At 34.5% G+C, this 15865-nt stretch overlaps 1 protein-coding gene and 1 long non-coding RNA gene across 2 annotated transcripts; both read left to right on the forward strand.

Annotated features, from left to right (window-relative positions):
• The first annotated feature begins 281 nt into the window (after window positions 1-281).
• Window positions 282-1474, forward strand: LOC140059757 (uncharacterized). Its single transcript, XR_011847252.1, has 3 exons — window positions 282-303; window positions 706-852; window positions 1077-1474. It is a non-coding gene; the product is annotated as an uncharacterized lncRNA (long non-coding RNA).
• A 4185-nt stretch (window positions 1475-5659) lies between these two features.
• LOC140060948 (sodium-dependent phosphate transport protein 3-like) lies at window positions 5660-15629 on the forward strand. The gene is made up of 8 exons (XM_072107323.1): window positions 5660-5833; window positions 9364-9597; window positions 11408-11495; window positions 11911-12000; window positions 12547-12674; window positions 13990-14122; window positions 14788-15029; window positions 15468-15629. The coding sequence occupies exons 1-8, from the start codon at window positions 5660-5662 to the stop codon at window positions 15627-15629; spliced, it is 1251 nt and encodes a 416-aa protein (XP_071963424.1).
• Window positions 15630-15865: the final 236 nt, after the last annotated feature.

The raw sequence follows: 15865 nt of genomic DNA on the forward strand, positions 1-15865 counted from the left end.
ATACAAAACACAAATTAAGTTTGTTTAAATTTGACTTAAACAATCGGTCTCATTTTGTGACAACTTTCTCTTTCGGAAGTAATTCCCAGTGTGCTAATTTTAGTTGAGTACATAAATCACAGTGTCTATTTAATCGTTCCTGTAAACGACATATATTATTGTCCTGCATTATTGTACATTTGAAATCGCCAGTTTTTTAACGCTGAAATTACTGTGTATTCGAGAACCATCTGTGGGTACGACCTAGATGGTACGCGAGCGAAGCGAGCGTACCATCTAGTTAATAAAACTAACTCTATTGAGGTAAGTTATTTGCTTTAGGTCTCCTACACTTGGTACTGTTGATTGCTTGTAGGCATCTAAGATCAAGGCACGAACTTGTTCTCATTATTAGCTGCATTATGGAATGTTTCCAAACTTGATCCAAAACAGGGGCCACATTGCAAATCCAAAGCTGTGTAGGCCTATGTGTACTCCATGTTACGGTCTTCTAAACTCACTATCAAATTCAAATAAGCCTCTGTTATGGATAAGAAATCTCCACCATGGAAAAATGAAGTCCCTATAAAACTTCAACCACCTTGATTCCAAATATTAAACTATCTGCCTCTCAATCATCATGTGGCCTTTCCAAGTAAAGACAAAAATCCTACCGTGTTTGAATCCGGGTTTTTAAAAGTGTGTTTCTTGTTGTTTTCTTAATAGACATCCGTTTCATTTTTTGATCTGATGATGTCATCGGCGGTGTGGTCAATATTTATTGGTTACACGGTATATGTTTTGGGCATGGCTTTTATCCTCACAGAAGGACCAACTTTCGCTTCTTCTATATTAGGAATTGATACAAAACATGTAATAACATTTATATTATTATTCCTGCTTTACTTGTAGAATAGTGCATTACCAACATAACGAATGTATGTTTCTTTAAAAAGATTAAAATATCTGTTATTGGTAATTAAAAAATTAGATCATATAGGCCTACTCATTCAAATGATGTTAGTAAAGTGATTTACAAGTGCAACAAGAATGTTTGGATAGTCAGCAATGACAAACTGTATTTGATTTCTTTATAGGTCGGCCTTATAACGTCTGTTCCAGCTATTTTAGAAAGTATTATTGTTCTTCTGTCTGGAATATGTGCTGACGTCATCATTCAACGCAAATACCTGAATGTTATAATTTATAAATACTAGGAAGATGTTTGTAACTTTAAATAAGATATACGTATATCTTGATGATCGTTAAAAGTGTTAGTATAGGCAGCTTTCTGTCACAACGACTCAGCTCTAAATAAATTAAGCCCGACAGAAAGGTGTTAACGTTCTTAAGCAATACACGTACAACACAACTTTTCATATGATTTAATTTGTACTCCTAAAACATGTTCACTTACGTGTGGAAATTTAATTAATTTTCCGGGAAATGCTAAATATCACTTTTCGGAACGCCGTAATATGACGTAAATATTTTCTCGGGGCTCGTTACCTATTCACGATGTAGCCTATGTGTTTTTTTTGTTTATCTATACATGGAATTTTATTTATAGTTCCATGATCTATATAAGTGTAGTCCTATATACATATCACATATTGCCATCTCTCTTTTGTAGCCCTGGGACTACCTGCCTTGTAGCCCTGGGACTACCTGCCTTGTAGCCCTGGGACTACCTGCCTTGTAGCCTTGGGACTACCTGCCTTGTAGCCATGGGACTACCTGCCTTGTAGCCCTGGGACTACCTGCCTTGTAGCCCTGGGACTACCTGCCTTGTTCATGTCTTGTATTGGTTTCTTCAAACACAATGCAATTAGTCCAGTCCCTAAGGGGAGAAAAAGGGGTGGGATGTTACCAGACTGGATACAAATTTTTCAGTATAGCAGTTTGGTAGAGTATAGTGTGGAGATGCCAAAACAAAGTTACTGGAAATCTGATTTGACCTCTGTGACCTCTGACCTCAATTTTTATATTTTTCTATTATATAACTAAAAATCGCCATATCTTGACAACGCATGGACATTTTACATTAATTTTTTTTTCAAAATGCTTGAAAGATATATATTTATATTCGCTATAATGAAAAAAATTGTACAAAAATGGCCGCAAAGGCTTTATTTTTCAGTTTGACCTTTGACCTTGATTGCCTAATATCTCAATAACACGCAATCTCAGAGATTTGAGAATGGGCTCAAAATGTTAAGAAAATAAATCTAATATTTAGTCTAATAGAAACTTTTTTCAAAAAATTACCATAAATTAAGCTTTTTTGACCCTTGACCTCTAATGTTTGAATATGTCAATATCTCGGTAACTATTTGTCCTAAAAAGTTCAGTTTGGTGTCAAATTGTTTAGAATATACACATTTATATTTGCTCTAACAAAATATTTTGTCAGAATTCAATTGGAAATGTCATTTTGAGCTATGACCCATCGTTTTGCATATATTTAGCAATTAATAATCTATAAAAAGAGATCGAGAGAGGGGAGGGGGTTGGGGTGGATGGAGAGACACATATTTTTGTTACATGTTACACAAATGTTAAACTCTGTCTACACTATAACATTTTTATGCGACAAAAAAATGTGATGTGCCCATATATGGACACGATGAATGACATATCACTACCATATTTGGGCACATCACACCTTTTTTGTTTAATGGCCGGAATTGTACTGGAAAGTTTTTAGCTACATTTGAAAATAAGTCCCAGAGGATGGGTGTATTGTAATGTTATCAGAATTATGGCAATTGTTTGTAATGGGAAAGTTTTAAAACTACATTTGAAATATTTGCTAATAATATCACATGCTATTAAAGATATACTTATTTTCCCCCTGACAAAAGTAATTTTGACAAATATTTTTGTTGAATATGCAATTTTAATGTCACACATAATAGTTTCACCAAAAATTGGATTGAAAAAACATGATATAGTGCATACCCAAAAAAACTGTAATTCAAAGCAAAAAATAGGCTGGAAGTCAATGTGATTTTGGTTAAATTAACTGTTTATTTTGTCTTTAACGTGATATTTACTCTATTTTTTAGATTAGCTCTTTGATTAAACACCTCTTCCAATGCAGTGAAGATCTTAAGTGTTGCCTTGTCTTACTAATCTTTCTTAACTTCTCTTTGAACGATCGTAATCAATATTTGTTGAGGTATAATATTTCCCTCTAATATATGGTAATGCCTGTTTTATTGAGTCAAATGCTTTCTGATAATCTCTAAATCAAAGATTTGGTGATATTCATTTCCTTTTTATTTTAGTTGATTGACAAACTGTATAAGATGGTCCTACTGTATAAAGCCTTATATATTGGTTTATTTACTTCTAGTCGGTCTCTGATTTTGGTTTTTGATTACTTTTGTAAATTATTTGTGTAAATGTTATAATGTTCGTTTGGTCGGTAATGGTTGATGTCAGTTTTGTCATGTTTTTGTGGATTAAAGCATAATTATTATTGCTTCTCTTAATTTCTTCTGGTTTCAAAGATTTTGTTGTATAGTGTTATGAGCTGGATGTGTTATTGCCTCATCAAACCAAGATGGTAATTTTGACTGCTCACTGGTTTGTTTTCCTTTTATATTCCACTACAGTATGTTCTTGAAAAGAAATCAGCTTTGTAATTAATTTGTCTTGATCCTTTTCAGATTTCTAATATTTTAAACATATGTTTTTCTTTTCTTCGCTTTTTCCTCACTGTTTCAAACATTTTATTTTTTCAGCATACTTCAAGCAATTAATTGATAATTAGGTCATATGTTTTATGAGTATCAAATCGTATTGGTTAATTCTTCTTTTCTTTCTTTAAGATCCTGATTTTCTTTCTTTTTTAAAAATGTTATTTAACTTTTAAGTTTATCTAATTTTTTGTTGATATTAAGTGTTGCTCTTACGGTGTAGGCCTACCATGCGATGGAATTATATATTGAAATTAAATTAAACATTAAGTTTTAAGAAAATTGTAAAAGGCTAAATAGGATATTGAATGTAGTTCTGGTCCATTAAATCTATATTTTAGGTATATTATTATAAGTATGAAACACGCACGCTTAACAGTATATCCTGGTCATACCTCAAACTAGCATTTCCAGTAAAAATATGATAACATCTTCTATTAGAGCTAATATAAATGTTTACATTTTGAACATTTTGACACCAAGTTGAACTTTTTATGACATTTGGTTACAGAGATACAGACATATTTAAACATTAAAGGTCAAAGGTCAGTAAATGACATTTCCTGTGGATTTGGAAGAACATGTTTAATTAGAGTATATATAAATATGTATGCTCTTAACAATTTGAAACAAATTTCAAGAAATTTTGATCAGTAGTTATTGAGATATAGTAAGCCGAGGTCAAAGGTCAAAACATTGAGAAATTACATTTCTGGTCGTTTTTTTGGAAAAAGTTCTATTAGAGCGAATATAAATATGTACCCTCTGATCTATTTGACACCAATATCATTTCAATTGTCAAACCCGTTGCGGAGATATGGCTGTTTAAGATAGAAATATAAAAATTGAGGTCAGAGGTCACAGAGGTCAAATCAGATTTCCAGTAACTTTGTTTTGGTATCTCCATATCATGTTCTATCAACATGCCAAAGGGCACACTTGTATCCACTATGGTAACATCATTTCCCCTTAGGGACTGGACTAAATAGTTAGACTTGCCCCAAGTCTGTATTATCTTTTTTTTTTATTTATTTGTTTTTATTTCGACCGCGATTTTTGTCTGAAAATACAGACTTGTGAAACACGTATAGAAATCGATTTGCAGACCGCAAACATCCGATAAGAATGACGTAGTTTATCATACCGTATTTGGCTATATGGGGCGGGCGGTATGTAAATATGGATTTCGAATCAACCAATGATCATTTTGTTTCAAAATGAAAAAGATCGAGTACGTACAGTGCTGAATGTACGATCGAGACTGTTGAAATATAAAATCGTAATGCCAAGTTGTTTTGTTTATTAATTGTTTAGTCCTTGGCGTAGCTAGGTCCTACTCAATTCGCACGTATGACCTGCCAAATAAAACGCCAATAAAGTAGGCCTATAACATACCACCACCGGCGGCACACAACAACAGGGCTACACCTAGTACACCACCACACAGAACAGGACAGGGTCTGGGTGGGAATTAAATCAAAATTATCTCCGCGTAATAAATGATCCATTCAATGTTTGATTTGCGGAGAAGCTAGCCTATCATATTACGAGTTTTCATGTTCTTGGGAAAAATCCCATCAAATGTTTACCAGACTACTACTGTAGGCATATAAAATAATTTCTAGCCTTTCAGAAACTTTCATAAATGTACCCAAGTAGGCCTACACATTGTCTAAACGTAACATAGCGCATGCGCATCAACTTAGTTGTTGAGTCTTTGAAATTCTGAAATATGAATATTAAAACGGTGTACGAGTGTGAGTAGCCAATCGCATGCAGCTGAAACTAGTCAACCGGATAATCGTATGCACCAAGAATTCTTGGTGTCAAACCACGTGACTTGTGCGTGTTTCCCCAGACGGAGTATCCAAAATCAAGTAGTATACGTATGAAACGCCATATGTGCCAAAATATTTATCTTTTTACTAATATTAAGACAAAACTCCGTCTGGAACCCAGACTATGCAATAGTGTCAATGATACTCCTTACATTGTCGTTTGGGTTTCTTGGTTGCTATGCAGCAGGTGTAATGGCAAACGTAATGGAGGTATCCAAAGAAGCTTCTGGAATGATCTTGGGCATAGTCACGTGTATATCACATGCTGTATTTTTTATTGGTCTTCTCATTCTCGGAATGTTGATAAAAGATGTAAGTATCTATATTGACTTATTTCACTCCAAAAAAAGACATTGTTGTCACAGAAAATAAACCACGTGAGTTTAAATAACATAAGATAGTACGTATTTTCTTGTCAACAAAGTGCAGGAAAGGAGGAAACTTTATCTCTCCTATTTTACTAATTAACTCCCCTATTTTGCAGAATACAGCGAGTCAATGGTCTTTGATGTTTAGAATAATTGCCGCAATCAAACTATTTGGAATGATTTTCTTTCTAATATATTTGCAAAAGCAGAACAACTAACGAAATCAGATGGAAATATTACAAAGCAAGAGATGAAATCTTATAAAGACTATAAAAGATTGAAGCCAGGGAAGAGTGACATTACTTTCACTCTTCCCTGATTGAAACTAATTGTTGACAATTCCAGTAAAGGTGATCGCTTTACTCGCATGACATTGAATGTGAGTTCAATTAGGCTTGGACATTCTGACTAGAACTAGGCTATTCCAGCAAGTAATTGTAGCTTGGTTAAAGTGCTCGGCTAGCGATTCTAAGGTCAAATCCCAAAAATGTCATGCGAATAAAAGCGATATTGTCAACTTATAACAATAGCCTGAAAAATGACAAATGAAAATAAAAACAACCACTCCCAACGTCTTTACTACTTAGTTTTGTGTAGAACATCTTGTATATAATGTTTGTATTGTGAACGGGATTGCTACCTTGAGAAGGATATATAGCCTGGGTGCAGTACAAATTTTGCGGGAAAAAAGTATAGGAAAATGTTTTTCTTTTTTTTCTGATAGAGTATACCATATAGAATTTCAGAAAAAAAAATCCTCATCTTGGGGAAAATTTTTTTTAAGGCACTTTTAAATTTTGGCCTATATAACACACACAAATGCCTATTAACACACAGAAATACCTATAGGGGATAGGGAAAACCAATTCACGTTTTTTTTTACTTGGAGTTGTGTTATGATGATTAAACTTTGCTGAGGCTTACTTTAATAACTACTTCTCATAGTAGTTGATAAATCGAGTCGATAACAATGACATCATAATGCCAGAATCCAATATGGCGTCCAATTTGGCGGAAAAAACAGGGTATTGCTCAGAACCCCCGCAAACCCTTACCAAAAAACATAGCAAACCCCACCGAACCAACATAAAAGTGATTGAATCATGTAGTTTACGACCCACTGGGTATATCCATGTAAAAAAAAATTAAATTTCTACTGTTAACTACTTATTTTTGGGGTAAAACATAATTTTTGACCAAAAATTATTGCTAAACCCTGCAAACCTCCAAAAAAACATAGCAAACCCCACCGAACCAACATAATAAAAGTGATTGAATCATGGAGCGTACGACCCACTGGGTATATCCATGTTTAAAAAAAATTTGATTTCTACTGTTAACTACTTATTTTTGGGGTAAAACATCATTTTTTGTTAAAAATTGATTGCTAATTTTAAACCAAAAAATGATGTTTTATCCCCAAAATAAGTAGTTAACAATAGAAATTTAATATTTTTTTTACATGGACATACCCAGTGGGTCGTACACTCCATGATTCAATCACTTTTATGTTGTTTCGGTGGGGTTTGCTATGTTTTTTTGGAGGTTTGCAAGGGTTTGCGGGGGTTTAGCAATACCCTGTTTTTTTCCCGCCAAATTGGACGCCATATTGGATTCTGGCATGATGATGTCATCGTATCGACTTGATTCATCAACTACTATGAGAAGTAGTTATTAAAGCCTCTACTAATTTTAATCATTAAAACACAACTGCAAGTAACAAAAACCGTTAATTGATTTTCCCTATCCCCTATATATAGGTATTTGTGTGTGTTAATAGGAATTTGTGTGTGTTATATAGGGCAAAATTTAATAGTGCCATAAAAAATTTTCCCCAAGACCCTGGGATGGGGATTTTTTTTTCTGACATTCTATATGGTATACTCTATTAGAAAAACCAAAAAAAAATTGTCCTATACTTTTTTCCCGCAAATGTGTATATTAATTGTTCTGCACCCAGGCTAATAAATGAGATCACAATGATTATCCTTTTGAAAGCAAAAATAATAATGATAATAATAATAATAGAAGTACATAAGTACATCTCTCAGTGAAGAGAAAAGAGCGTAAAAGTGTTTCCACAACGAGACTCCATCTCAGGCAGAAATAAATCATGAATAAATAATTCATGAGATTTATATTTATGGCATAAATTGGGCCTAACAATAAAACGCTTATAGTTGGGGAGCCAGAAAGGGTTTACGTGCACCCTCTAGCAAACTATGTTAACAATGAAAAGCGAACATCATTCCTGGAGAGTACGCGAAACGCGAACGGACGTTGTCAGCGCACTATAGTTTGCTAGAGGGTGCACGTAAACTCTTTCTGGCTCCCCAACTATTATTAAGCAACAAAAAGCTGCTGTCATGAATAGCTGAATAACTAATCGTGCATGCTTACTTTCTTTTTTTAATGAATAGATCAAGGTCAATATTACAAAGAAAAACAATATTAGACCAAGTAGGTCAACAACAAAAAAATTGGCATTCTATATGAAGTTTCTATAAGATACTATACAAAAGGACAGTAAGTAGAGATTACGAATAGAGTCACTAGATTCATTTGTATTATATATCCAAACGAATGGGATTGACACGACTTCAGTTTATAAAATGAGGCGATATTTTGTAGCAGTATTGTGCTGTTTTGTCTTCATTTGTACTTATTGTGTACGAATAAATATCAATATTGCCATCATACACATGGTAGGACCGCTAAACTCCACAGAGGAACAGAAACCAAACACAAATGTGTCTACGATTCCAAGTAACAACTCAAAAGGCAACTCCGTAAGCCATCTTAACCTTTTGTTCTCCGACGATCTACCACAAACTACGGTGACAGAAAAACGCTTGGTTTCCACTTTGTTGCAACGCATCAACGCAGGCGCAAAGTACGCAAGTTATATTATATTGACCAATGACAATTATGTATCGCGTCGTCGTGATTGGCCAAGTTGCAGCAGTGCGCTGACAACGTCCGTTCGCGTTTTGCGTACTCTCCAGGAATGATGATGATCGCTTTTCAGTTGTGAACTACGTAGACGCATTACACTACGCTAATGTGGCATAATAGGGATATTTCGTGACTGTGGCGTAGGAGCCTTGCTTGTTTCCCACTTGGATGACGAAGACAAACGCAAGTTGACCAATCACAAATAACTAACTGAGTTATTCGATAGATTTTGTCAAAGTTTGCTCCTTTTTCTGTAAATCCGTTTCGTATTCTAGCGTCGTGAGTTTTGTGACGTCAATTTACAAAACTGGATTCATATGTATTTGTCAACAAGCCATGTAAAACCTTTTTAAACTAGATTTTTTTTTTTTAATAAAATATTTGTGCGTAGATAGGCATAGGCCTAGTCTTTCGCTATGTTTGTTACTACGTTGTACGGGCAACAAATTCAACGTTGACTGACGTAATAATTTATTTATTTAAGTATATTTTTGTTTTTATGCTACTTTTGTTTTCTAGATACCACTGTATGATTGGGACGATACAACACAACAGTATATACTTGGATCATTTTATTACGGTTATACATTAGGCGGAATTCCGGGAGGTTGGTTTATCGGTAAAACTGGCGGGAAACCAGCAATTGCAACTGCTCTTCTCTTGGAAGCCGTATTAGCATCGTTGGTTCCCTGGGCTTCAGGCGTAGGCAGCATTTTTCTCATTATCCTGCGAGTTTTAGAAGGTGTAACACAGGTTAGTTTTGTAACGATTTTAACAAATAACATAGTGCCTAAATACATTTAAGGAGTCATTTTTAAAATGATCGCCTGGTAGGGCTTATGGTTTTTGCAACAATAAGGATGACGGTTTCATCATCTTATATTTTTTCACTCGCGTACCATCTAGGTCGTGCCCACATATGGTTCTCGAATACATAGAATTCCAGTGTAAAATATCTGGCGATTTCAAATGTACGTTGTTTACAGAAACGAATAAATAGACACGATGATTTATGTAGTCAACTAAAATTAGCACGCTGAGAATTATTTCCGAAAGAGAAACTTGTCACAAAAATGTGTCCAAATATTTGATGTGGACTCATTTAAACAAACTCAATTTGTGTTTTGAATGTAACATTAGGGTTGAGGGATGGGTACAAAGAGGAACAATGTTTAAATATATTCTTTATCCACTCAGTAACGAAATTTGTTTTCATGTTTTATAGGCCTATAAATAATATACCACTCAATAGAGTAAAACATTTCCGATTTAATACTTTGTTTAAACTGTCACTGTCATAGTCCTTAGAAATAGTAAAGTACATAACGATACACCACTACAACGTTTATATTTTTTGTAAATATTAATTAATACAAACGTTTAGAAGCAACTGTCAAAATAAATTGTATTTGTATATCATGTGTTTATATATATAACAGTAGAGCCTACCCACACTCACAGTAATACAGTTTATTTGTATATGTGTTTATATATCTTACAGTAGAGCCTACCCACACTCACAGTAATACAGTTTTTTTATGTGTTTATATATCTTACTGTACCCACACTCGATTCAAATGTCGACCAAAAATGGTTAATACGTATTTAAAGTATTTTTTCAAGTATTGCAATACTATATCTAAAGGTTTTAAGTTTATCTCCAAGGGCCCATAAATTGACCTACTTGTGTTAAACCAAAAAATTCTACTTTGTTGGGAGACTGGAAAGTTCCATTCATCGCAAATCAATACATTTGTATAAACGTATATTAAATCTATCAAAATAGTATATTATATATTTTTTATTTTTATAAATCCAAAGGCAAATTACTGAAAAAATGACAATGCTGTGGGTATCAGTGGCTGGATCTCAATGGAGATACAAAAAAAAGAAGCGAAAAGCTAAATCAAAACGATAAGTAAAACAGCCAGAAAAGTTAGCAGAGCTTTCGGGTAACACTAGCCCTTCATCAGTGCAAGTGTTTTTTTTATTGTTATAAATATATATTTATAAGAAAATCGGCCTGTTTTCAACATTATGTTGCTGTACTCGAGCTGTTCAACCGATTTTCAGCTATCAAAAACAATTAACGTAGGTGGAGATAGGTAAATGCGAGGTATCCTCGTATTATTGTGTGCGGGTATTTTTCAAGATGGACATCCATTGGACAGTATATACCACAATCAGAAAACACCCCCTATTTGGGGCAAATCGTTCGACCTAAATTCGTTTTAATTGTCAATAACTAATTATCTAACTCAAATTAAATAGTAAACAGGGTTGTATCAGGTGGTTAAAATCAGTACCGAAAGTACGAACCAACTTTATATACCATCGAGTAAACATAGAAATAACACGCGATTTACCGAAGTTATAATTATATAAATCCAAGTGCAAATTACTAAAAAATGACAATGCTGTAGGTATAGTGGCTAGATCTAAATGGAGATACAAATATAATCATGTTTATATTGTTATATATAAATCCGAAACAAATTACTGAAAAATGTCATTGTGGGTATCAGTGGCGGCTGATACTGTTTAATGTTTGTCTTTCTTTCAGGCACTGGTTTTCTCAGCGTTCTATGTCACTGTAAGAAAATGGATTGTTCCGCAAGAACGAAGTACATTGATATCTATTGGTATTTCTGGTAATAGTTTCAAACTTCTCAGTTTAACGATTGCATGGATTGGGGTAGACTAGATTGTGCCAGACTGGATTGGGCCAGACTGGATTGGGCCAGACTGGATTAGGCCAGACTGGATTGGGCCAGACTGGATTTAGGCCAGACTGGATTGGGCCAGACTGGATTGGGCCAGACTGGATTTGGCAAATTAAGTGCTAATCATAGCTATCTTTTTATCATCTCTGTTGTATTTTGCTTCTAATTCTATCCTATTCTCATGCGAAGTTAGGTATTGCGGAAACAATTAGAGACATTGCTTCGTGTAAGTGACACAGAAGTCATGAGAACTATTATCATTGTTGTCAGAAAACCTTTCACAATAGAGGTTCTTTGGTCAAAATCCACATAACTTTCCATGTTTTTGTATTTCTTTGTATAGGTTCGTCAATAGCTGATGCTATCTGGTATCCTTTATCTTCATGGATTTGTAACAGTTCCGCTGGATGGCCTATGTCATTTTATACTTGCAGTAAATTATATTACCTTTAAGCTCTGTCAACACTACCAAACTAGTTTGACAAAAAAGTGTTATGTGCCCAAATGTGGTAGTGGTATGCCCAAATATGGTGGTGATATGACATCATCATATCCATATATGGGCACATGGGCGCATTTTTTGTCACATATATTTTTATAGTGTAGACAGAGCTTATAATAGTAATTAAAACTAGCTTAGAGGACACTGTTTTCAGTTTTTATTAGATTTATAAAAAATAAATAATATCATACAGAATCAAGGAAGGGTCAATAACCTTTATGAACTATAAACAAAAATTAATCACAAACGATGTTGGACTTTTACTAACTCTGAATGTTGTTAAAAACAACTTTGAGACATTACTGAAAGAAACACACCTAATATCGTAATACAATTCAAAATTTCTTAATTTAAGGGGTCATTTAAATTGTTCCTCTCAATTATGATCATTGCAGACTACCGTACCGTAGGCCTATACATTCATCAACCTAAATTACTACTTTACTTAAATGTCACCTTTCTCTCTCTCGTTATTAGGTGCATTTAGTGTTATTGTGTTGATAGTATTTATGCTATTTGTCTATGACGATCCCGAGGAAGATCCTTTTATTTCAAATGATGAACTTACGTTTTTAAAGAGTTTTCATGAAACAAACAATGATAAGGTAAGGCTGTACCACGTGACACTCGGGTGCTAACCTTATTGGTCATAGTTAAGGTCCGTCTGTTCACAGGGAAGTAAAAGCTCTAAAGCTCTGTCTACACTATTAAACTAGTTTGACAAAAAAGCGCGATGTGCCCAAATATGGTAGGTGATGACGTTAAAGTCTAATTTGTGTGTGCTCCACCCATATGTTTCTTACCTTTCATACCTGTAAAACGGTCACACACAAACGCAAATTAAATTGTAATGCGCAGTTGTGTAAATAAATTTCATAAACTCCATATTGTTTTATCTTTGCTCAGGATACAAAATCTGTTTCACTTTGTGATCTGGTGACGTCATCAGCTGTGTGGTCAATAATAATTGGTTTCACGGTATATACTTTAACTTTTTCTTTCATCCTCACTGAAGTACCTGTTTTTTCTTCTTTGATATTACGAATTGATAGAAAATACGTAAGTATGATCCATTAAGAGTGGTTCCCACTAGAAACGCAACGCAATGACGTAGACCCAACTCAAGCGAGTTGACCAATGACGAGCGATTTCGAATAATCCATTGCTTGATTGGTTAAAATCATGATGGTTAAAAAACTTACATATCGCTTACTACGTCCTTGAGTTGTGTTATGACCAAAAATAATACTGCATTCAATTGCCGCAATCATATTATAACAAACTAGCACATTTTAGATTTTTTAAATAAGTTTCTAAAAGTAGATTTTTTGCAAGTGAATCCAATTGACCGATATTGACTTTTTTGTCGAAGTAGTTCAATACTAAAGCTTGGTTCCCACTAGCAACGCAACGTAACGCAACCTACGCAACGTAAGAAAATGCCCTTCCAATAAAGCGTGGTTCCCACTAGCGACGCAACGCAAGGACGTAACGCAACGCAAGTGAATTGACTAATCACAAGCGATGGCTTATTCGCTTGTGATTGTTAACTGTCTATAACTTCGCTTGTCATTGGTTAAAACGCTTGCGTTGCGTTTACGTTCCTTGCGTTACGTTCTAGTGGGAACCAAGCTTAACTGTGCCTGCGTGAAATCAAACCTGCGATGTTTCCAGGTTGCATTGCATCGTCGGTCCACTTGTGATTACGCAATACATCACTTTGCGCCGATACGTCGCTGCGTTACGTTGCGTTCTAGTGGGAACCACGCTTTACGTTGTCTCATGTAACGACTTGTGTTTAAAATAGCCTACAATCATTAGAAATTGTTAACATTCAGTAGGTTACTCTTTTCAAGTATTATAATAATAATATGTTTGTAAAAATATTTTATACTATGACAATGTGTTTTGCTGTTGTAGGTCGGTCTTATAATGGCAATTCCAGCTATTATAGAAAGTGCTGTTTCTATTCTGTCTGGAATATATGCTGACGTTATCATTCAACGCCACTACTTCAGTGTTATTAATACTAGGAAGTTCTTTATAATGATAAGTAAGATACGGTATATTATCTTTATCTATACCAAGTCGATAATCGTCTGTTCAGAAGGCCGGTATTTAAAACGTTGTTCTTATATTCATACATCATTTCTTTTCTTATAGCTCTGTCTACACCATCAAACTTTAAGCTTGGTTCCCACTAGCGACGCAAAATAACGCAACCTACGCAATGTAAGAAAATGCCCTTACAATAATTGAGTTTCCCCCCGCCTGCTATGTTTGCAGCATTGTTGCGTCGTCGGTTCCCACGTGTGATTATGCAATACAGTAATTTGCGTCAATACGTCGTTGCGTTGCGTCCTAGGGAACACCACGCTTTTTGTGACAAATACTGTATGTAATTTGAACAATTATGGTAGTAATATGACGTCATCGTGTCCATATATAGGCACATCACGCTTTTGGTCACATACCATTTGATAGTGTAGACAGAGCTTAAGACAAAATGGATTTTTTGCCTCAAAATGTTGTCAACAAAAAGGAAAATGATTCAAACCGTCATTATTAAGTAATAATAAACCATTATAAACAATCAATATGTCAATAACCCGACCCACATCCTGGTTTTACCCATAGAGTATGCCTCGAATATTTTCTTTTTCTTTTTTTAAATCCAATAAGCGATTGAAATTATATCTATACATTCTTTTTTTGTAGCCCTGGGAATACCTGCCTTGTGCATGTCTTGTATTGGTTTCTTTGAACACAGTGCGATAGTGACAATGACACTTCTTACATTGTCGTTTGGTTGTCTTGGATGCTATGCACCAGGTGTAATGGCAAACGTTATAGAAGTATCAAAAGAAAGGTCGGCAGTGATCATGGGAATATCGATATCTGTAGGAAATGGTGTTGTTATGATTATTCTAATCTCGCTTGGAATATTGATAAAAGACGATGTAAGCATGGAGGAGCTATAAAATTAATTTTAATTATTAAAACAAAAGCGTGGTTCCCACTAGCGACGCAACGTAACACAATCTAGACATGGAGGGTTTTTCCTCTATGATCTAGGCAACGTAAGAAAATGCCCTTCCAATCATTGTGTTTGCCCCCGCCTACGTGAAATCAAACCTGCGATTTTTGCAGCACTGTTGTGTTGTCGGATTCCACTTGCGATTACGCAATACATCACTTTGCCTCGATACGTCGCTAGCGAGAACCACGCTTTACGTTGCGTTGCGTTCTAGTGGGAACCACGCTTTATACCTCTTGTTTTATTTCTTTTATTCCTGTCCACTCAGGCAGCGCTTGGCAAGGATGGCAAGGCACATTAAAAAAATATATATATATAATTTAAAACGTTTGATTTATATCTTCTATTTATTTGTTTACAGAATACAGTCAGTCAATGGTCTTTGATGTTTAGAATAATTGCTGCAATCAATCTATTTGGAATGATTTTCTTTCTAATATTTGCAAAAGCAGAACAACTAACCAAATCAGATGGAAATATTACAAAGCAAGAGATGAAATCTTATAAAACTATAAAGGATTGAAACTATTAATATTATTGTGATGATCAACTAAATTTGGTGCAAGATTGGTTTAAAAAAAACACATAAATTCGGTAGTAAGATGTGCTTTTTAATCTCTTTTTTTTTTCAAAACTCGAAAAAATCCTGAAGTTTGAGCAATATAATAATAATCAAGGACTTTATTTACGAGTATTACTTACGCACTAAAGAAAAACACACCTATAACAAACAGTATGTAAAAGTAAGTCAGACCGGAT

The sequence above is a fragment of the Antedon mediterranea genome, chromosome 10, assembly GCF_964355755.1.
Source record: "Antedon mediterranea chromosome 10, ecAntMedi1.1, whole genome shotgun sequence".
NCBI lineage: Eukaryota > Metazoa > Echinodermata > Crinoidea > Comatulida > Antedonidae > Antedon > Antedon mediterranea.